The 23,527-nt window shown below is 56.6% G+C and overlaps 1 protein-coding gene across 3 annotated transcripts; it reads right to left on the reverse strand.

Moving 5' to 3' along the window:
* Nucleotides 1–1,680: 1,680 nt before the first annotated feature.
* On the reverse strand, nt 1,681–16,703 carry GTF3C5 (general transcription factor IIIC subunit 5). 3 transcript variants are annotated; one of them, XM_060013890.1, is made up of 11 exons: nt 16,332–16,703; nt 13,976–14,195; nt 12,538–12,736; nt 8,452–8,647; nt 7,236–7,340; nt 5,888–6,002; nt 5,391–5,471; nt 5,109–5,206; nt 4,024–4,106; nt 3,201–3,343; nt 1,681–2,304 (listed from the first exon to the last, which is right to left on the reverse strand). In XM_060013890.1, the coding sequence occupies exons 1-11, from the start codon at nt 16,476–16,478 to the stop codon at nt 2,129–2,131; spliced, it is 1,563 nt and encodes a 520-aa protein (XP_059869873.1). In that variant the 5' UTR covers nt 16,479–16,703; the 3' UTR covers nt 1,681–2,128. The 3 variants fall into 3 exon arrangements, with proteins under 3 accessions (XP_059869873.1, XP_059869871.1, XP_059869872.1); XM_060013888.1 differs by having other exon boundaries at nt 1,681–2,409; XM_060013889.1 differs by lacking the exon at nt 5,391–5,471 and having other exon boundaries at nt 1,681–2,409.
* Nucleotides 16,704–23,527: the final 6,824 nt, after the last annotated feature.

The following is a 23,527-nucleotide window of genomic DNA, read 5'->3' on the forward strand; positions in this document are numbered from 1 at the left end:
AGTAAAACCTTATAATCTTACATTTTCATTGGGAGATATCTATATGAACTCATAACTTATTATTTTTGGGGGGGTAAAAAAGTGTCCATTTCCTAGCTCTGTGTAATCCAAAGCCCTAGAGGTAAAGAAAACCCAGGAGCAACAAGCACCCCCTGGTGCCCAGATTGGGGTGTCTAAACACCACTTCCACACCAAGGAAGGTGGCACCCTGGAGCAACGGCTGGGCTGGATCTAAGACAGGAAATGCAGTGGAGGAACCTGGGCCATCACGGTGGCTGGAAGCAAGAAGGCGCGGAAGACCAGAGGGTGCGTCAAAGGACACAGGACCCAACCCGGGGCTGCTCTCAGGCCAGACATGAGACAAGTAGGGCAGCAAAAAGCATGACTGCAACTGATTGAAACAGATCATCACAGAGCTAAAAGCATCCCCCTGGTCATCACTGGTCATTGCTGTGGAGCCATAAATGAGGCCAGCCGATGAGGGCGACAGCACCCGAATCTGCTGGTCAGTCAATGCTCATGGCACTAAAGGGACCCAGCAGGCATCGGTGCCTCCCAACTGGATGGGCGCATTCGAAGCTGAATTGCTGTTGATTTGTTAAGTGTGATGACAGCGTCACTGTGTTTTGAAAACAAAAAGTCCTGATGTGTTAGACACACACTGACGTATGGGATGGTAACTGGTAAAGCCATATGATGGATAAATAGGGGCTTATTATACAATACTCAGAACTTCTGTGTATATTTGCTATTTTCCGTAATAAAATGCTTTTTAAAAGAGGGTGTGTGTAGGTATTTCGGTTTCTAAGTAGGGAACCCCTGAATACTTTTCAAGAACCTGGGAAGCCCGTCCAATTCGGCACATAGAAGGCAGGTTCTGGGTAAGGTGGGGCTTAGCTGCAGAGGGAGTGTCCCTGCCCCCCGGCATGCCTCTCTCAGCTCTGCACAGGGACCAAGGCGGCTTCCGGGAGAGGGGGGCCAGAACCCAGACCTTCTCCCTCTGATCTTTGAGGTTAGCAGCATGGTTAAGAAGTGGGACCAGCCGCAGCTAAGACCCACCAGCAGAGACCTCGGCCTGAGTGAAAGCGGTAGAGGTGAGGGAAGGGGGAAGGCCCAGACAGCTGCACCTCACCCCCAGGGGGAGCGACAGGCACGTCGGGGCGCTCAGCTCTCCAAGGCCGGTTCCCAGAACTGACCACTTCAGGCCGACTGTGCGCCACTGGGGTTTCTGACCTGTCGTGGGAGGGGGCTTCCGTCTGACTTTGGAACTTGTGGTCACACTCTGCGGCCCAGCCTGCCGGCTGAGGAAGTAGGTGATGGGCTCATCTCTGGCTCAGGCAGTGTGTGGGGGGGTACTCCCCGGGGAGGGCAGGTTCAGCCCCACCAGGGACCCTGCAATCCCTGGAAACCTCTGGTTTCACACCAGGCAGCCCTGAGACAGGGTCTGTCTCCCGTGAGCCTCTCGGGCCCCCCGGGCTGCAGTTACTTCTGGCTGCTCTCACCTGGCCCACCTGTCGAGGGGCATCAGGCCTGTTCTCAACCATCCCGGCATCACCCACCACGAGGTCACTGAATGAACGACTGAAGGGACAAACGACGTCCAGCAGGGAGCCCAAGCCCAGAGGCAAGAGGAAACCCCTCTCTGGCTGACATCCCCACTGAGACACCAAGGCTCCTTGGGAAAATGTGTTTAATACGGACAATTCCAGCTGGGCCTGCCCTTTGCCAGGTTACCCCAAACGGATGGGGTCCAGACACGATGGCAGACTTCACCGCCTGTGACCACGGACCAGGCTCCTCGCCCCGTCCTTTTGCCTCAGCAGCAGCCAGGGCCGGCCCTCCCCCGCTGCACCATCTGCACCTCCAGCGCTTGCTGGTCTCGGCCAGAGGGAGGTGCTGGGCGCTGGCTCAGCCCGAGGGACACCGGGCTGGCTCGCGGCTGTGCAAAGTCGGGGCACCACCTTCGGGATGGCCCCGGGCACCCAGGGTCGGCTGTACCCGGCTGCTTTCCTCAGCAGGGCCGCCTGGGGACATTCTGGCTTCTGTGGGCAGCAGCAGGGGACCCCGGCTTGTCCTGGGTCCCTCATCAGGCCTGGTCGGGGGGCCCAGCCTGGAGCCCAGGGCTGCATCACACGTAGTCCAGAATTTCCGTCTCCATCTCGTTCTCGCTCCCGTCCGACGGCTTGAAGTCGTCCTCATCGTCCTCGTCGTCCTCGTCCTCCGCGTCCTCTGCTTCCTCGTCCCCAGATCCGCAGGTCAGCTGTTCTTTCCCGTCGTCAGCTTTGGCTGGGCTGGAGAAGAGAGCTGGGCCAAAAGACAGGCCGTGTGTGTCCCGTCGTTGGCTCCTGGGCGCACCCACACCAGCTGTCGCTGGTCTCAGCCAGAGGCCCTCGGCTCCTGGGGGCCTGTCTACAAATACGGGTGTCTGGGCTCAAGCTCTAGAGAAGCTGCTTTGGGAAGCAGGACGGCTGGGGGACCTGGGACTCCAGTTGAAAAAGCACTTCAAGGAACACTGAGGCCAAGGGCCTTGGAAACCTCTTCCCCGGAGGAGCCTCGGGCAGCTCATGGGTCCCGTGGACTCCCCAGGAGTGTGCAGGGCTCTGTGTCAGTGCTTTTCTCAACTGGACTCTCAGAGGGGGGCTGTGTCCTAAAGGAGGCTGAGAACCCCTACTCCCATCAGCTCCACAGGGGCTGGTGTGTCTGGGACGCCCCCTCCCCGAGCCTGGGAGGAACCCCCGAGAGGGGCCCTTTCGCTTGCTCTCCCCCAGCCCCATCAGACCTGCAGTGCAGCAAGGGCTCACTCCCCTTGCTCACACCCCGTGCAGAGATGCTCATCCTGGGGAGGGGCAGGCAGTGCCGGGCGACAGGAGCCCAGGCCCCGCCGTCCCTGCCCTCCCAGGGGAGACAGGAGCAATGTGCCCACACGTGGCCAGAGGATGTAGGGTGACGTCAGGGCATAAAGCGGCGGCCCCCCTGGCAGCACTGGCCCTGTTCCAGCCCCACCCCTCTGGGCCCGTCTCCTGCCTTCAACCCCCAGGGCTGAGCCCTGTCTCCAAAGGCCCCCCTCCCACCACTGTCAGGGCAAGAGGCTCCCACCTGGGTGCAATTTCTTGGGGAGCAGGTCCACTAGGGACACTTGCTTGGGCCCCAGAGGGGGCCCCAGAGCACCCAGGGCGTCCCTTCACCCCGAGCACTCTCACCAGGCCTCTTGGAGCGGATGGTGTGCCGGATCATGAGGGACATCATGTCCCTCAGGTCATCACTGGTCTTGGGGAGGCACCAGCCGTCCCGCTCTGTGCAGAGACTTTCAGCCCCGTCATTGCGGTGTATGATCTTCTGCAGCCTGGGCGTTGGGAGACAGAGTTCCGGGGTGGGGTCTCTGCTCACAGGGCCAGGAAGCGGTTTTGGCAGAGCTGGGGTCGTGCTCAGAAAAACAGCACTCAGAGCGCCACCCGAGGGAGGAGCTCGGTCACGAAGGGCGTCAAGAAAGCGGTCCACCCCCAGCTGGGGCCCCGACCCCCCCCCTGCACCCGAGGCGGGCGTGTGCCGCGGCCACTGGCCTGGCGAGAGCCCGAGCGTCCACCCGGTTCCAGGCTAGATTTACCACGCTCCCGCCGCCTCCCACCCCAGCACCCCTCCCCCAGGTTTTTAAACATCACTAGGAACAACTGGCTTAAAGGTTTCTGGGATTCTGATCAACTCCAGGGCCTGGGGACCGTGTCAGGAACCCCCATGCGGGCGGAGGAGGAGGAAGGCAAAGACCCCGGCCCAGCGCTGTGCTCTGCGCGCAGCACAGCCGGCTGCTCAGCGGTGCGGCCCGAGGCGCACCCGGGAAGCCACTCCCGAGGGCCGCGCGAGCCCGGGCAGAGGACTCCCAGGCGGCCGGCCTTCTCGCTGAGAGATGAAGGCTGACGTGAAGTGGAAGAGTCGCAGGAAACACCTCGGTCCCCGGCTGGTTTCTCTGCACTGACCCCGAGTCCCACGGTCCCCACCTCGGCGTCTCAGGGCCCCGCACGTACGTACTCGTCCACGTTCAAGTCGCAAAACTGGTAGAACATCTGTCGGTACGGTGGCAAGGCCCCCTCCCGGAAGATGTAGACCGAGTCCTGGCAAAGGAGGGCAGAGACGGCAAGGTCGGAGGGAGCGTCCCCGGGGGCGGGCGGCGCAGGAGAGCCCCATGCCGTGGCTCCCACGGGGCCTCTCCCAGGGCGGCTGCCGATCCTGCTCCCAGGACCTGGCAGGCCTGGCTCTTCTCCCTGGACTCAGGCGAGGCAGACGGGCCACAGGCCGGGGAGCCGGTGTGCAGAAAACGAGCCGCAACTCCCCAGGCGTCGAGGGGTGGGGGGTGGTCGAAGCAGCCAGGCCCTCCCTTGGGCCCTGGGACCGTGAGCCGCCGGGGGCCAGGGCTGGGCTCTGCCTCGGAGCCTCCCTGCAGGGCCCTCCGCACATCTCTCTTCCACTGCTCGGTCATCTTAGGTGGCCCTGCAGGCCAGTTCCAGAGGTGGGGGTAAGGCCTAAGACAAGAGTCCTGGAGGAGGACGGCTGCTCTGGCGAGGGTCCGGGCCCTCCCTGAGGAGCGGAGACCTGACGCTGCTGGGAGACAGCCGCCCCAACCCCTCTACGAGGCAAGTGACTCCAGGGAGGGGGCCACCCTGCCGGCCTCCCCCTCCGAGCCTGGAGCAGCTCACGTCGGCCAGGCACGGGAAGGGCCCCGGGAGTCGCCGCCCCTGCTGCGCGCCTGTGCTAACGAGAGCCTGAGCCTGTGAGGGCGGCCCGCGTCCAGCCCGCGGCCAGGGTGCAGACGGTCTGCTCTGGCTTCAGGCCCACAGCGCCTGAGGCTCACCAGCCCCGTGGCTGCCACACGGGGCTGCTGGCATCTGAGCCCCTCCCTGAGACGTACCCAGGTGGTCCCAGCACCCACGCCCAGAGGCTGTCCCGGGAGGTGGGAGTCACGTAAAGGCACAGGGAGGGCAGAGCGGCCTCAGTCGGAGCCCCTCCTGGCGTCACAGGCGGGGCTGGGGGCTGTGTGAGGGGTCCTGGGCCTGCCCGAGGGAGGGGCCGCCGCCCCCCGTGCCCTCACCCAGGAGGGCAGCTCAGGGGACACCCACCTTGAGCTTGTACTTGTTGGAGGCCAACTTGCGTGCACTGGCCGACCCCGAGGGACCCAGGCCCTGCTTCAGGTCTTGCATGGTGACGAGCTGGCTGCCTGCGAGGGGACCACGGCAGGGCTTTGGAATACGGGGGTGTGTGTTTCTCCCGCCCCCCCTCCCCGGGGTGCGCGGGCCGGCAGTGCCCTGGAGTGACCTCCTCGGGAAGCCCCTTCCCACCCCGCCGTCCGGACGCCCGTCTTCCCCAGCGCCTGATCCGCAGAGGGAGCCTGAGCCCCTTACTCGTTTTTTTGACGGTGATGGGGAGGCTGTAGTTGTAGGTGCTGCGCTTGGCCTTGACGGGCATGTCGCTGGGGGCGTAACCTGCCGGAGGGGGGCGTGCATCAGCTGGGGTGGGCACAGAGCCCCTTCTGGCAGCCACAGGCGCACCGGGGTTCCCTGGGGCGGCTCCTGAGAAGGGGACTCAGGCCCCCCGCTGGAGTGACAGGAGCCGCCGCGTCCTGGTGCTTTGTGTGCGGGGGGGTCACCGCGGGCCGGGGACAGGAGACTGACGGGACGCCTGGCCTGCACCACAGGAGCTGTAAGGAGCCACTAGAGCATCACCACAGGAGCCAGGACGAGAGCTCGGGTCCTCGTGTCTGCGCTATTCTGTCCCTAACAGTCCCACCAAGGGGGGAATATATCCTCTCCACGTGGATATATTCGTATTACAGAAGAGAGTGCTGGAAACAGAAAGCGATAAAGGGAAAAGGAAAGCAAGGGTTTCGGTAATTGTTTACCGTATTTCATTCCACAACGGATTCGGAAGTCAAGGACTTGATAAATCTTGGCGTCTGGGTGTTTTCGGGGGTCGTACCCAAATCGAATCCAGAGGCTTCTCCAGGGGCCTGTTATCTGGAGACAGAGAGGGCGGGAGTGCGAAGGGTGGTCACGGCCGATCCCCGGCCCCCCTGAGTTGCAGGCCCAGGTGGCTGCCCACATGGGGCAGCACCACACGCCCACGAGTTGGGGACAGGCTCTGGAACCCTGCCCCCCAGCTCGCACGTGTGGCTCGGTCACCTCGGGTAGGTCACTTGGCCTTTCCAAGCCTTGGTCTTCCAGTCAGATGGCGTCTTGGTGAGGATTAAATGAGACGGTGCCCCTGAAGCCCTCACCGCAGTGCCCGGCACAGAGAAAGAGCTCAAGAACTGTCACAACTGTGCTAATGGATGGAGGCACTGTCCCCAAACAGTGCTCCCGAGGTCCTTGTGTCCAGAAAGCCAATGCTGAAAGGCAGGCAGCAGCTTTGTGATGTCGGGTCTAAGCCCAGGAGGGATGAGCCCGTCTCATGCCCCCCCACCTCCTGGCCATCACAGTCACGGTCACGTTGTCCATCTGCCTCCCCAGGCCCCAGGTTGGACCCTTGGCTGGCAGGAGCTCTTCCTCACAGCACCTTGGGGAATCTCAGTGATGACAGCCCCATCTCCATCCCTCCTGGACTGAGTCCAAGGCGCATGTGACCCCCACTGAACGCCCCTCAACCCAGGAAGAATGCGTGAAGGCAGGTGGCACTGTGGTTAGGGGCCCAGGCGCTGCAGCCAAACAGGCCGGGGTCCCCAGGGGGCTCTGCCACTCCCTGGCTGTAGGATCTTGGCCCATCAAGTCGCCAATCTGAGCCGAGCCTCTTCATCAGAGGTCCAAACCCTGCCGCCATGCCCCCCGGAAGAAGAAAGGATGCTATGCACATAGCACTTAACCCAGGGCCTGGTCCTTAGAACGCTCTCCATACAAGGCCATTAAAAAATGTATGATCCCTGGTTTCCCTGGTGGCGCAGTGGTTGAGAGTCCGCCTGCTGATGCAGGGGACACGGGTTCGTGCCCCGGTCCGGGAAGATCCCACATGCCGCGGAGTGGCTGGGCCCGTGAGCCATGGCCGCTGACCCTGCGTGTCTGGAGCCTGTGCTCCGCAACACGAGAGGCCACAGCAGGGAGAGGCCCGCGTACCACAAAAAACAAAGTATAATCCCTTTAAGAAGCCATCCTCCAGCTGCTGGGACAGGGCCGCCTGCCCTTGCTGGGGCTCTGAGGCACGTCAGGGATCAGGACAGCGCAGGTGGGAAGCGCGGTGGGTGGTGGGTGGGCACTCACCATGTAATAGGCCATGAAGGGCAGCAAGACCTTGAGCTTGTCGGGGTGGACGCTGATGTTGGCCTTGACAGCGTTACGTGACCAGATGGGGCGGATTTCAAACAGCTGGAGGGTCAAGGCAGAGGCTGAGAAGAGCACCCACAGCTTCCCCGCCTGCCCCAGGCTCCCTGCACGGTCTGGCCCCAGAGGACCTTCCTGAGAGGAGTGGGGGTGGGGGGAGCAGGGGCCAGGCAGGGGGGGGAGGGGCCTCTGCGCACGCCCACTCGTCCCGCCCTGAGAAGCGCCCTGCTCGCCCAGCACGCGTCAAGTGCGGTTGCAGGGCCTGGGGGTCCTGAAATGACCATGAAAGACGCTGTCCCTGTCCTTAGGCGGCTCAAAGGGCAGCGGGGAGGCAGAGGACCAAAGGAGCCAGAGCAGGGCCAGGAGGGGGACGGGCCGGAGCTCTGGGCCCCTGAGCAGCCCCAGAGGGCAGGGGCCTGAGCCGGGATGTGACGAAGGCCGCAGGGGACGGCCCACCCCCTCCCAGTGGGAGGGCTGTGAAGGGCCAGTGGGGCTGGAGTGGGAGGGCCAGGGTGGGAGTGGCCCCGAGCCAGGTGGGAGATTGGGCTGTGTCCTGATGACAACGAGGGGCCTTGGAGAGTGGCCCCCACTTCCCCCCGACCTAGCGACTGCTAGAAACATAACAAGGTGTCCACCACTTAAGAAATAACATCCCACCCCACCCCCGTCCCGCACCAAGGGGACAGTCAAGTTCAACAGGGGCAGGGGCAAGGGTCGGTCAGCAGTGATGTGCTGAGAACCTACTGTCCACACCTGTGGCGACACAAGGACCAGAGTCCCCTGGCCTGGGTCTCCCAGAACCTGCAAGCCAGCGGGTAAGGCAGAAGGCCGCCTCCGCCCAGGGCCCCCGTCCAGCCCGGCTCTAACGGGGAGGAAGCACCGGGCCTGGTGCACACCAGGTGCCCCATCTGGTGTGTTGCAGCCAAGGGCTGGATGAACAAAGCTTCCACCACGCCGAGGTCACATGTGGACAACGTTTACCATCCCAGAGGGACCTCTTATGAGTTTTGAGGAGCACTTTGAACTCTGGGAGGGCAGGGCTTACGCTGGCATAGCTTTAGATGCCACAGCTGGAGGCGAGGAGTTCCCATGTGTTAACAAATGAGCCTAAGACAAGGTGCGGCCGGGGAAGGTGTGGCCGGGGGGCCGGGCTCACCTGCCTCAGCTCCTCCTCCACCTTGTGGTCCACGGGGTTGGTGCACACCTTCCTCCAGGTCTGGGCCGCAGCCTCTAGCGGCTGCTCGGGGGCCTCATCCCCCTCGAAGTTGACAAAGATGGCATTGTGAGGGCGCCGGGCCCTGCTCAGGCCGATCAGGTTCTCCCCGGAGATGGAGGGGTTGTTGTAGCCTTCCCTAGGAGCAGAGAGCTGCTGAGGGCGGGAGCGCCAGGCGTGGGCCCGCTGGACACGGGCAGCCCACGTGTGGGTGCGTTTCCCTGGAATCTGGGTGAGAAGCGGGTCTCAGCCCCGGCCACTGAAGGCAGGCGCCTGTGTTCTCAGGCTGATGACCAGGAGAAGAAGGGGGAGCGAGTCCGAGTCAGCTCAGAGAGGCTCCGAAGCAGGGCCAGGCCAAGAGCCCCAGAGGCTGGGGTGTGGGGAAGGGCCCCTGCCGTGAGGCTGGTGGCCTCACGACTGCATTGCGCCGTGCACGGCACCGTCCAGCCAGTGAAAAGCTGGAAACAGCCCAGATGCCCATCAGGGCAGGGACAGTGGAATCAGCTGAGGCGCGGGCGGCCACACGGGAACCACCAATCAGCTGTCAGAGCGCAGCTGTGCTTACTGACGCCCACAAGTCACTCATCTAACCCTCGAAACAATCCTACGAGGAAGGACCCATTTCCCATGAAGTCACTGAGGCCACAGGCGTTGGAAACCTGCCTCGAGCCAGAGCTCGAGGTGATGGAGCTGGGACTTGAGCCCAGGGAGGCTGGCGGGGCCGCTAACCTCCGTCCTGCTCGGAAGCATCTCAACGGTACCGCGGTGAAGGGAGAACGTATACTACCAGACGCTCTCGTCACAGAGGCTAAAAGAAGAGCTCTGGGGACCTCCCTGGAGGTCCAGTGGTTAGGACTGCGAGCTTCCACTGCAAGGGGCCTGGGTTCGACCCCTGGTCAGGGACCTAAGAGCCATCCTGCAAGCCGCACAGTGCGGCCAAAAACAAAAGGGGGGGGATGGGGCTCTGCCACCAGTTGTTAGCACAGAACACACAGGGTCAACGATTCCTAGGGGGCTCAGAGAGCTTCCCTCTGAGGTGGGACATCAGGAACATCACAGCTTCGCTAAAGCAGGGGGAACAGTACAAGGAGCCCCCATAAGCCCACCATCCGCTTCCACAACTGCCATCACAGGGCCCATTTCACGCCATCCGGGCCCCACCCCAAACCCATTCAATTATTTTGCAGTGCATTTCAGAGTATGTCCTGGATGTCACACAGGTGATTAATACCTTTTAAATTTGTTTCCATTTTACCGTAATTTTCTACATGAGTACATACCATCTGCATATTTATAAAGAACAACAAAGTGATTTTTCACATTGGGAAACAAAATTACAAAGACGGGATCAAATCTGTGCCTTTTTTAAGCAACATGACTCCATTTGAAACCATCCTGAACACTGTCCTGTTTTCCAAGACAACTCCCCGAGGCCCCAGACACCCCCGAAGAAAAAAGAAAGCCCCGGCCACTCCCTCTGGGCCAGGCAGCAGCAGGGCGCAGGCCGCCTGCCCTCCCCCCTCAAGTGCCTCGAGGAGGGGGGACCCCCGTCAGGCCAGCGTCCCAGCCTGTCCTCTGCCCACTGGCCATATAGGAAGCTCAGCCCCCCTGGACCCAGGAAGGCCAGCAAGGCGGGGGCCAGGCCTCCTCTGCCAGTCCTTGGTACCCATGAGGGCCATCAGAGCAGAAAAATCGATGGCAGCCCTGGGAGAAAAGGCAGGTTCCTTCCACGCACTGGAAAATCAATAAACGACATGGGAGAAAAACAGGGCCTGTGGGTTCAAGGGCAGCCGGCCCTCCACCCCTGTCCCCCTCCCAGAGGCTGGGAGACAGCTGTTTGCAGGCCCTACAGGACGGAGCAGTGACTCTGACGCTGCCATCCAGCATCAGGGCCGCCAATGCGGGGCGGGGGACGGGTGTCTCTAGTTCCTTCTTCTACATGTTTTTGTTTCTGACTGTAGAGTAAAATGCTTGTGGGGGAAAAATAAGTTTCAAATTTCCGAAACATGTACATTTAAAACATTTGAAACTCTCATAATGAGTATAACATACGCACAGAAAACTGCACACACTAGGGTTTTCAGCAGGGAGGGAATGGACCCGATTCCTTGCAGTTATACATTTCTATAATGTCTGGTCTTTTCTAACAAGCACAATTTACTCCTGCAATCAGAAAAAGGATGGCGGGGGGTGGCATTATGGACTCAACTGGCCTGAGAGACATCGACCCTTGTCTGGCTCTCGACTTACTTTTGAGGCAATGGGGAAACGGAGCGAGGACTGGGCCCTGGATGACGTGAAGGACACTGTTAACGTTTGCTCGTTCTGATGACAGCACTATGGCTAAGTTAAAATAAACCAAGTCCTTCCCAGTTAGAGACACACACTTGTTTCTGGAGGACGCGCTATGATGCTGGGGGTGGAGGTGGTGGGGAGGTGAAACCAGCAGCAGAAAGTTGAGGCTGGTGACGTAGGTGGGCGTCCATCACACACCCCTCTCTCCTTTCGGAACTCCCCAGAATATATTTTTTAAAGGAAGGGGACAACACATCTTTCTCCTTAGCATAAAATCTAAGCTCCTTTCTGTGGTCCGTGGGACCCTCACCCCACCCCTCTCTCGGCTCTCTGCGCTTCGGAGGCAACACCCCCGACTGTGCCTTTGCATGTGCCAGCCCCCTGGTCTGGAACGTTCTCCCCGGATCTTCACCTGCCCGGCTCTGTCATCACACAGGTCTGTTTCAAAGTTCAGCTCCCCCGAGGACCCTCCCGCACCCCACTCACTGTGCATGACAGCCCACTCCCCACTTATCTCCTTTAAGACACACACCTGCCCGCAGGCTCCCACCGCCCGCTCATCCTTCACTGGGGCTCCACCGGCTCCCCAGCCCCCGGCCCTGCACGGAGCCGCCTGTCGCGTCCCCACTGACACTGGCTCCAAGGGGAGCCCTGGGCCCCGACAGGCGGTCAGTACTCGTTGATGGAAATACTTGATGAGGGAAGAGAAGCTTCTCGCCCTCCCGCCGCTCTGCAGATAACTGCTCTGGGCCCAAACTTCCCCGTCTTTCCAGGCTTCCATTATCACCCAGTTTACTTTCATGGCACAGAGTCTGCTCTAACACCTGCTTTTCCTAGAGCAAGCTTTCTGGACACGAGCCTTGTTGGCCCATGGAGCCCGCTTTCTTAACGGCTGTGCGGTCTTCCTTGGCACAGACAGGCCGTCGTTTAATTAACTACATCATCCCTATTAGTGGACTGATCGCTCACTTATCCACTTTATCAAACTCTGCCCGGCACTCAGTGTTCTGAGTATTTCCAAAAGCCTCAGTCATTCGGCCCTCTAACGACGCCGAGAAGTGAGTACTGTTACTATTATCATCACCCCTGTTACAGGCGGGGAGGCTGGCGCGGGAGGTGGGGGCTCACCTGCCCGGCCTGTGATGAGGGATCACAGGTCCAGGACCTGAACGCGGGCCCCCCCCACCCGGGCTCTCTCGCCACACCAGGCCCGCTCAGCTCCTTGCGACTGCCCACAACCAGCCAGAAAACGCTCTTGTCAGTGTACCTTTGGGCACAGAGGCGACAGTCACTGTGGGATAAATTCCTACAGGCCGCCTGGTCGTCAGGAAAGAACATTTAAAACTGTAATAGATTCTGCCAGGTTGCTCTCTAAAAAATATCGACCTCATTCCCAGGGCTGCTGCGGCAGGGGGTGTCTGTCTCTCCACACCTCAAGGTACACGCTTTTGGGGAGGGGTCTAAGTCCAAAGGCAACATCCTGACTCACACTCTGTGGTGTGAGGACAGCCCTGAGCAAGGCCTCCGGGTGGGGCGCGCGGACCCGGGCTGGTTCCTGACACCCCTGGTCAGGGCCCCTGGTCACCAGCTGCTCTGTTGCTGGGGCCACGGGCCTGAGTAAAGCCGGCCACCCTGGCCGCCTGACCCGCGAGTGGAAGAGTCCAGCCCTCTGAGCGCAGGGCCCTTGCCCTGAGCCCCGATGCTGCGGGGCGGCGGCCACAGGGAGGTACTTACCGGTGCTGTGTCTCTGGGCGGTAGGAGTAGTCCACCGGGGTGTCCAGCCTGGAGAAGATGGGCGGGGGGATGTAGAGCGGCAGCTCCTGGTGGAAGAAATTCTCCTTCTCGGGCTTGACCATGAGCACCTTGCTGTACATGGACATGTGCCTGCCACCCGCCTCCGTGTGCACGGCCAGGTACTGGAAGTCGGACATTCCTGGGAAGAGAGGTAGACAGACGGCGGACACACTAGCGCACCCGCCCAGGCACTGGCAGCTGCCACGCACCAGCACCCGCGTCTCCTCGGGTGCGCTGAGCGGGCCTCGCAGGGGAGGCTGCCGGAGCCAAAACAATATGTCCGAGTCGCTTCTGGGAACAGCCCAGTCGCCTGGATAAATACTACTTTGGGGGGTCGGGGAGTTACCTGATATGTGAGGATAAAGTCTAGGCCAGTGCTGCTTAGACTGTACCGTGCACGTGACTCACCAGGGGTCTTGCTAAATGCAGATGCTGAGGTGCTGCATTTCTAACAAGCTCCCAGGTGAGGCCCATGCTGCTGGTCTGGGACACACACTGAGCGGTGACGTACCGGCTCAATTAGAGAGAGAAAGAAACGGATCACTTGGGAAGCCTCGTCCCGGGACAGACGGCCCTCTTTGGTGAATACCACTTTCCACCAGAATGACGGACGTTCCAAATGCCCCACTTGTGGGATCCCAGGCCCTGTTTTAGTTTCTTTACACTTTCTATCTCCCTCTTCCTTTTTAGTCTTTATTCTCTTCAGTTTCTATCTTAGAACTGCAGCTGCAACTATAGATACTCTTGAGGCTTGTTAGTAATTTGCCAAGTACCATACGTGTGTGCAAACCGGCACACGGGCATCGTCTCTCTGAATTTCCACGAGGGTCTGAGGAACTCCGGGCTCCCACTGCACAGACAGGGAGACCGAGGGAGGCTGAGGCAGGCACAACTCCCCCTCTCCACCCCACGCCTTAGCACCTCCTCCCAGGGGTTCCCTGTGGGAAGCAAACTCGATTGAGGACCCCACGGGAGACATCCAGCTGGCTGAGAGTTCAAAGGACATAAGGTCCCAAGGGGCTGAGGTGACCTGGGGAGGCTTCAGAGGGTCGGCAAGACCAGCAGCAGTAAAAACCAAGAAGCTCCCCAAACACGAGGGCGGGGGTGGGGCTGAAAACTGGAGGCCTGTGGACCAGTTTAACTTGGCCCCGTAAAGCGGCTTTAACAATGCGACTTCTCAGAGAATTCCAGCTTCTCTTAAGAACGCAGAAAACCGAGCAGCAACGAGCAGGGCCTCCTGGACAGGGCCTGCGCTCTGCCACCCCCCTCACGCCTGGGCATATCCGGGCCCCCTTCACCGTGTGGATGACCCATGCAGCTCCTGCAGGCTCGAGGCCCCGAAATAACCCAGTGTGGTAAGAATGCATTTTGCAGTTACCTTGAAATTTGTAAACGGTGGAGACGATGCCAAGGCTCTCTATGTCGAACGTGACCTTGGGGTGAGCCTCAGGCCCCGGCGCCCCCCTCTGCCGCCTCATCTTCCTCTTGATCCGGAGCAGCAGGCTGCTGGTACTGAAGCGGTTGGCACACACGGGGTGGCAGTAGGGGTCCTTGGGCCGGAAGTACAGCTCCAGCCTCTTAGTGGGGTCTGCATAGATCTGCGGGAGGTCAAAGGAGACAGAGTGAAGCAGGGGGCAGCAAAGTAGCCGGCAGCTCCTCCCTCAGTGGAAGCCCGACGGCAACCCAGGTGGCCAGGGAAGGGCCAGGAGGATTTTTCCGTTTCGTTCTGAGCTTTTAATTCCCGAAAGACTCATTTTTCAAACCCAAGTATCTTAGCTTTTATCTGGTAGGGAAAATGAAGACAGTCTCTTCCTTCTAAGAGGTTGTAAAGTTGGAGACAGTAACTGTCAGTTAAGTAAAGCCATTGTCTCTCGAGTGATAGGTCAGTGCGGGTAACCACCTACTCTTCTGGGAGCACTTCACGGAGGTGTCACCCCCGTGTCTGCCGTGGAGAGCCTGGGTGGGAGTTGAATGACTTGTCCAGGGCTTCTTCTCTAGGAACTACCCACCCCAAAGGGTCCTGGCATTCACCCTCATATATACAAAAGTTTCGAGGTCCAAAGGAGATGAAATCAACAAATAACAAGCACTTTGGCCCTGACTAGTGTGACTCATCCTTTCCATGCCTTGGGTCCTTCTCCTTAAAATGGACATAATAACAGTACCTACTCATCAGATTGTTACAATGATTAAATGGAAATATATGTAAAGCACTTAGCCTGACACCTAAATCATGGTAATGTGTCACCGATATAGGAATGCTTGTCCCACATTGGGTAGGAGGGACACAGTGTCAGCTGTGAGCGTGTGGCAGCACCAACAATGTTAACCAGGCCAAGGTCATCTGCTTGCTGGTCTGCTGGCTCCCCAACACCCAGGACACAACCTGGCCCTTAGCAGGTGCTCAGGAAGCATCTAGGGAAAGCAAGTTAAAAAGAGCCCCTATTGTCAGGAAACAGGTCTCTGAGACTGCTGTGCTGGGAATGACCCCAGATGTGGGGCTGGCACAGAGGAGGTGCACAAGAAACAGGAATGGAACGAGTGAATGACCAGTCTCTTCCCAAAGGGGTCCCACTGTAACTGTGTCCAGACATCCCTGGCGTTAGCAGGAGTAAGGGTCCTGGTCAATGCCGCCGTAAAGTAAGTCAGGATAAAAGAAGAAAACATGACTGACTGGGCCTCTACTGGCCTCCTGTGCTTAATGACAGGTTCAAGGTTTTTCAGTATTCATAAAGGATGAGGAAGCAGAATTACGAGTTCAGACTTCAGAGGGAGATGTGCATGCGTTCAAATTCCCACTGTACCGTGTAGGAGCCCGTCTGACCCAACCTTTCTTCCTGTGTCTTTATCAGAAAAATGGGAACAATAATGGTGCCTAACTCACTAGATTGTCGTGAAGATTCAATCATGCATTTGACGAGTATTTTAGAAGCAGGCACGGTCATGGATATTAGGACCACGGGAGGTCCCGTTCTCATACAGTTTACAGCCTCAGAGCCAAAGGTCCAGGACAGACAATAAACACATTAAAACATAATTTCAGGTTGCAATTAGAGGTTAGCTGCTAGCAGCCACTTTAGTAAGGGCAGTCGAGGAAGGACTCTCTAAAGAAGAGACACTTCAAGATCTGGTGCGTGGAAGTCACTTACATAGAGCTTTGCACAAGGTAAGAATTCATCCCAGCTCCACTGTTTGCTGGGTGAACTTGAACAAGCTGATTCGGTTTCCTTGTAAAATTGGGACAATGACAGTTCCTACCTGGCAGGGTTCTAATGCGAATTGAATGTAAGTAAAGCACCTAGAAATGTAGCTGGTACAGAATAAATTGTTAGCTATTACTACTTTTAACACTAATAACATAATCCTTCCTCCCCCTCTCATTGTAGGTCAACGGTTCTTAATCTCCCCATACCTCAGTTTTCTGCTCTGTGAAATGAGGATGTGGCAGCCCAGCACATCCTGGGGAGCGGGGGGGGGGGGGTCGGTGCAACTGAGCTCTTTTCATGGCAGTAATGATGGGATGGAATGGACACCCTCTCCCCTCTGATCCCAGCGCTAAACTAACTTCCACGCCCGGCGGGTCTTGAAGCAAATCCCCGCCCACTGGCCGCTCCAGAGCCGACCTCGAGCTCCGTTGCCAAGGAAACCTCACATCCCTGGGTAGTCCCGCCCCTCGGCCGTAGTCAAACGACTCAGACCTCCCCTGTGGTCCCCGGAGACTCCCCGCTCCTCACCCGGGAGACGCCTTCCTCGCCGCCCAGGGTCTGCAGCATCTTGGACACGTCGCGCACCACGCCCGGGTACTCCACACACACTATGTGCCGCTCGCGCCGCAGCTCCACGGGGACGGCGACCCCCGGACCCCAGTCTGCCGCCGCCATTCTGCCAGTCTCGTCGGGCCCGCCGCGGGCCGTCCCTCCCCAAGCTCCTAGAGGCCTAGCCTGATCTGTTCCGCTAAGGAATCGTTCCGGGCTTCCTCCCCGCTCGCGTTTGTCTAAATCCCTGAGTTCCGCGAGGCTCGAAGGCCTCTGGGAGCACACCGCCGAGGTGAGGCCCCGAGGCTCGGGGTAAACGACAGCCCGTCCCTCAACTTCGTGTTTAAAACGAGGAGGGTTGGAACTCGAGGGGCGGGGTAGGGACCTGTCTCTTCCACCAACCCGCGAGGGACCTGGAGGCTTGTAAGACACGCCCACTCTTTTAGCCAATGAGAACCCGAGAGACACGCCGAACTTTTTAGCCAATGAAGAGTCAGAAGGAAGCGAAGTTTCAGCCCCCTCCTTCCGCCTGCATAGGTTTTTTAGTCAATAATGAACCAGGACTAGGCCGGGTCTCCTCCCCTTCCTCGGATCCCACCCAATGACAGCTCGAGGGCGGGCTCGAGGTAGACTTCCGGCCTGTCTTCTTGCGTGCCGAGGTCCCAGAAGTGGTATCCTGACGCCGGGTCCGCCGGAGCGGTTTCTTGGGGGCTCGGCCCCCCACTCCTACTGGCCGCCCCAGAACGGAGGCCAGGAGGAGTTTAATCTGGAAATGGGGAGCGCAAGGGAATTTCACTTTGAATCTTTTTTTTTTTTTTTTTTTGGCCACGCCGCGGGCTATGCGGGATCTCAGTTCCCCGACCTGAGATTGAACCCCCCGCAGCTGGGCAGCGAAAGCCCGGAATCCTACCCACTAGACGATCAGGGAACTCCTGGGAGTTGTGCTTTGAATGCTCGCGCACCTCCACACACGGAAAACCGGGAGCGCCCCCCTCCCCCGGTGAGAGCTCGGGGCAGAATGCGGGTGTCTGTCCTTCGTTTCTTAGACAGTTATTTAGCGCCTGCTGTGTGCTGGGCACTACTCAGAACCTAACAGGAGAGAAGCATTAAGTGAGAGGCTGTGGAAGACCCTAAAAGGAGGGACCGGGGCCATTCTAGGAAATGACGGAAGGCAAAACTGTTAACAGCAGGCAGGTAGCTAGGTATGAGAAGAGAAAGAAGGGCAGGGGCCAGGTGGCAGGGGGTCCATGGGCAGACAAGGAAAAACAGGAACCTCCAGACTGACAGGAAACCACACATTCGGAGTGATAAGTGTCCTGGAAGCATACAAGGAAAGATGAGGAAAGGCGGGAATCTCTTGCGTCCAAATGTAACCTGTTGCTCATTATGCCCTCATTACAATAAAATTAGCCTCACAGAAGTACCCATCATGCATCGACGCCATGACAATTCTCATCTAAGCTAAATAAGGACAAAAATCCCTCCTGCCCTCGGGAAGATGGAGCTGGGATGAAAATCAGGGAATACGAACCCCGAACTCCTCCTTCCCCAGTGAATATTCCGCCCCTTCCTTTGTATGCCCCTCATAACTGGCTTGCCAAAGAAACCCTGGGCAGCAGCTCTTCACCTGTCTGCTCGCTCTCCCTCTGAGATAGTATTCTTGCTTAAATAAATTCTTAAATAAAGAATTAAATAAATTCACTTTACTTTCTTAACCTCCCTGCTTCGTCTCTGAATTCTTTCGCGATGAAAAAAGAACCTTAAATTCACCAGGAACAAAACTATAGGGAGTGAAGTAGGGGGAGATGAAGGGTCAGAGGTCTACATAGGCCAGACCTAAAAAGGATGTACCTAACGGATGGGCTTTTTCTGAGCGCGATGGAGAGCCTTTGAAGGGTTTTATGCAGGGAGTGCCAGAATCTGATTTATGCATTTAAAAGACTCTATGTGGCTGTTGTGTAGAGAATAGACCAGAAAAGGCAAAAGTGGATTCAGATAAACCAACAGAGAGGCTGCATAATCCACGTAAGAGATGCTGCCTGGGGTCAGGGAAGTGGCAGTGAGGATGGAAAGAAGGGACTGGGGACTTCCCTGGTGGTCCAGTGGTTAAGACTCCGCACTCCCAATGCAGGGGGCCTGGGTTCGAGCCCTGGTTGGGGAACTAGATCCTGCATGCATGCCACAACTAAAAAAAAAAAAAAAAAAGGATCCCGTACTCGGCAACTAAGATCCCGCATGCCACAACTAAGACCCGGTGCGGCCAAATAAATACTTAAAAAAAAAAAGGAAAGAAGGGATCGGATTTGAGGATGTCATGGGATAAAAATCAGTAAGAGCAAGGGACCCCTTGGATATGGGTACCCCAAGTTCCCGAAGTGATTTCTGAATCGAGATTACCTCATTATTCTAGATGGATTTAAGAAGGCCAAATAAACGGCTGCAAAGACCACGAAATACATTTTTAAAAGAAAAGTGTGTAATCTGAGCGTGAGATATATGTCATCGGCTGGGAGCCCCGAGACTTTGAAAAGAAGGCCCCTCTGAGAGCTCGTGGAGGACGGGCCAGAGGAGGCTGGACATGAAGGCTTAGCAGTCCCTGACCAGCCTTCTCCTGTGGGAACTTGCATATTCTACCATCAAAGAAGATTCTATTCTGTGAGGCCAGGATAATTCTCCAGACTTTTCCATGCCTTGAGATGAAATGTCCTTTTAAACTTCTCATGTCCTTTGCTGTCATTCCATGCTCACCAAACAGTATTCTGGGTTGGTTTAATTTTCCAGAAAGGAGAATCTGAATAATAGATGTATATTTTTACCCCTGCCCACAATTGTAAATTAATAAATCGGTGTGTTTATATCATCCCCCTCTGAGTGTGGTACACATGAGTCAGTCCTGAGGGCTGTCACTGTCGGTAGAGTGACTGATGAAATATTGGATACACAGTTAAGTTAGATTGGATACATACATAATGTTGGCGACATACTTATAGTAATTATTTGGTCGTTATTTATCTGAAATTCCAACTTAGCTAGGTATATTTTTATTTGCTAAATATGACGCTCTTACCTCTGGGTATGGAAGGAATTGCGTTTCTGAACCTGCAAAGCTGATTCTAAACTACTCACAGCCTTAGGGTGTCCACTGAGGTCCTGACCAACCTCTAGCCCCCAATCCAATGATCCTTTTTAGTTTTGTCTGCTCTAATCTGTTCTCCTTATGGAAGCAAGAGTGATCTCTCTAGGATGAAATCTCACTCTGGCTTTGTCTCCAGTGACTCCCCCACCCATTCCCCATCCCACCATTTGGCTGACCCCTCAGCATCCTTCAGGGTTCCATGTAGAGGTCACCTTGCGTGGAGAGTTTGGTGTCACCCTCTGAGACCCTGACATCCAAACTCATCCTGTCACACAATCTGCAGTGCTGTTTTATTTCTTTTTTATTTCTCTTCCACTAGAGCTGCAGTTTCCTGAGGGCAAAGACTTTGTCCTACCTGGGATCCAAGGTGGTGAGGTCAGAGACAGGAGTAGGACGGTGAGGCCGGGCTGGGAGGAAAGGGAGGCCAGGAGGTTCAGGAACCCAGTTAAAGAAGCAGCTGGGACTTTCCCCAAACATCACCTGCATTGGGAGCAGGTAACAATGACACTTAATATTTGCACACTGAGGGGGTCTTTCCCTGCCTGGTTTCCGGGCATCCTTCCCCACCCTCGTCCTCCTGCAGTGGGAGTTTTCATCCCTTTGGACAGAAGGGCTTGGGGTCTCTGCAGCTCTCGCCACCTCTTGTGGTCTGGATTGGGGTGGGAGCCAGGGGCGGCTGGGGCATGCCACTCCCACCCAGGAGAGATGCAGCCGCCAAAAGAGACCTGGGTGTTGGTGACCAGTGTTTGCTGCTCAGGGGAAGGTGGGGACCCCGGCACGAGACACTGAAGGGTGCGCCTTCCACTGCCCACTGTGGTGGCTGAGCTGCCCTTCCCTGGCTCAGAGACCCTCCGCCGAGACAGGCAGAGGCGCCGGCTCTCTCCTCTTGGGTCTCAGGCTGAATCTTGGCATCCGTCTAAGCCTTGCGGGAGCTTTGCCATCTCGAAGCTTTGAGTCTGGCCACCCCAAGTGGAGTTTCTGCCTTGCCCTCGGGGGGGACGGCCTGCTTCACCCACTGGTCCTCACTGGGGTGTCTGGAGACTGGCCCACACGGTTTGAAACGTTATGCCTGCTTCAGTGTTTTCTTTCACATGGCATGCGTGAGTGCTGGGGAGGAATGCGGGGGTAGGAGGTATTAGATATATAAAGCTCTCATCATCAAGGCGAAACAGGTTATTTCCATCTTGGGGGTGTAAGACAGGACTCAGTGTAGTCAAATACGAAGCCAAACGTTAGTTCCATTCATCAATCATTCAACGAAAACCTTCTGAGTCTCCGCCGTGCACCAGGCAGTAGGTCCCTCCGCAAGAAGGGAGACAGGTAATGAACACGTACGTAATTCTCACACCTGGCATGCTGTGTATTATATGTGCGAAGAAAAAAGGCAGCCTAAGGGGCTGTCGTGTGCTGAATGGGGGTCCCTAGGACACGCCCTCATCTTAATCCCTGAGATCTGCCGATGTGACCTTATTTGGAAAAAGGGTCTTTGCAGTAATTAAGCTATAAGGATTTTGAGATAATGGGATCTTCCTGGATTACCCAGCTGGGCCCTAAACCCAATGACAAACGTCCTTAGGAGAGAAAGGCGGAGGAGATTGGACACACAGAGAAGAGGAGGCCTTGTGATCACAGAGGCAGAGATTGAAGTCATGTGGTCACTAGTCAAGGGTTGCTGGCAGCCACCAGGTGCACTGGACAAGGCAGGAGGGACCCTCCCCTCCAGCCTTCAGAGGGAGCCCGGCCCTGCTGACACCTGGGTTTCGGACTTCTGCCCTCCAGAGCTGTGAGAATATATTTCTCTTGGGTTTTAAGCCACCTAGTTTGTGGTCATTTATCATGGCAGCCACAGGAAACTCGTACAGGAGGACAGAGTCATTGGGTTTTAAAGCATTTTCAAGATTCATTTCTGAGTCGTGACACTTTCTGTCACGAGTGGGGCAGTTTTTCTGCTGTTGACTTTAAAAATATATATGCACAATGTGAGAGTTGCAAGTTAAGTTTTATTTGGGGCAAAATGAGGACTGCAGCCCGGGAGACAGCGTTTCAGATGGCTCTGAGAAACTGCTCCGAGGAGGCCAGGGGAGGGGCCGGGATATACTGGAGTTTTGCAACAAAGGGCAGGTAGTGGGGAACTGTCAAAGGATTATTGTTAATTAAAGAAAACCAGATATCTCAAGTTAAGGAAGTTAGCGCTTTTCTATATATGGGAAGATGCAAGAGTCTGGGCTCACTGAAATCATTCCTTGATTGACGTGCACCTTAGCTTTCTGGAGCCTGTGTTTTCACATCCTGAGTTTCCTCAGCGCTCACTGCACGGAGTGGCTGCAGTCTGACGGCTGCCAGATGGCAGGTATCCTTTTCAGTCCTGCGTTTCCTCAGGGCTCACCAGCTCACGTCGGAGGGCTGCCATCATTGGTGACTGTGACCTCCTTTGTTTATTGATATGGCAGGAAATATTCCATTTATAAATATTCCATTTATCACTGTTCTCTCGAGTTACTGGAAGTCATTCACTGCATGGCAGGCCTCGCCGTCATCCCTCACCCCTTTCATGAAATCAGAGACCCCCCTGTTCACTGCAGCACTATTTACAATAGCCAGGACATGGATGCAACCTCAATGTCCATTGACGGATGAATGGATAAAGATGTGGTACAAATATACAATGGAATATTACTCAGCCATAAAAAAGAACGAAATAACGCCATTTGCAGTGACATGGATGGACCTAGAGGTTATCATACTAAGTGAAGTAAGTCGGACAGAGAAGGACAAATATCATATGATATCACTTATATGCAGAATCTAAAAAAATGGCACAAATGAACTTATTTACAAAACAGAAATTAGAGTCACAGATGCAGAAAACAAACTATGGCTACCAGGGGGGAACGTGGCGGAGAGATAAACTGGGAGATTGGGATTGACATATACACACTACTATATATAAAATAGATAGCTAATAAGAACCTACTGTATAGCATTCTGAACTCTACTCAGTACTCTGTAATGACCTGTATGGGAAAAGAATCTAAAAAAGAGGGGATATATGCAGATGTATAACTGATTCACTTTGCCGTACAGCAGAAACTAACACAACACTGTAAATCAACTCTACTCCAATAAAAATTAATTTAGAAAAAGAGAGAGAGAGAGAAAGAGACCCCCATTCCCAGGCTGGAGGCTCTCTCTAACGTGGCACAGAGTGTTGAATGCCGCATGCACGACCTAGGTGGTTGAATGGCAGCAAGAGGTGTTTCACAAAGGCTCGCTGGGCAACCTCCGTGTGCGGGAACCTGTGCCAGGCACCGACGACCAGCGGGGGAGACCGTGAGATGGGCAGAGACCACGTCTGATCAGCTGAGACAGACAGCAAGAAAGGAAGCAAATCAATACGTAATACAATACCAGGCAATGAGACTGCAGGGGAGAAACAAAGTCCAGTTTATGTTGTCTTTTCCTGCAATGGGTCCTGCAGCGTGTTTCCCCAGCACACCCCACCCCACTCCACCAGACCCCAGGGAGTCACAAGGTGAGCTCTCCACCAGGTCTGCACAGGCTCAGATCCTCCCTGGGTATCTGGGGACCCAGGTTCGGGAGTGGTGGGTGCAGTGGCCGGCACCCTCGACATCTTCCTATCCTCTGTTCCCGCCCCTGGGCCGTCCCGGCGTCCCAGTCCCCGCTCCCTGATTGAGGACACATAGCTGTCCTATCTGCAGAGGTACCCCAGGGCGTTGGAAAGGGGCTGCTGGCTGATTGGTAAGGCCGAATCCCATGGAGCGGGGTGGGGAAGCAGCCTGACACCCCTCTAACCCACAACTCCCGCATCTGACTCCGGTCCAGGGTCTGAATACTGAATCCTGGCCGGCGAGCCCATTCTTTGTGTGTGTGTGTGGGGAATGGTACCTGGGATGGGGGGGTTACTGATCCTCTATTAACCGAGGGCAAGGAGGGTTTTGGAAAATGTTTCCTTTGGGCCCCAGAATCTGAATATTTCTTCCTGGGCCGCTGGGTTAGTCCATGGAGCACACAGTGAGGG

Source organism: Delphinus delphis, chromosome 6 (genome assembly GCF_949987515.2).
Source record: "Delphinus delphis chromosome 6, mDelDel1.2, whole genome shotgun sequence".
NCBI lineage: Eukaryota > Metazoa > Chordata > Mammalia > Artiodactyla > Delphinidae > Delphinus > Delphinus delphis.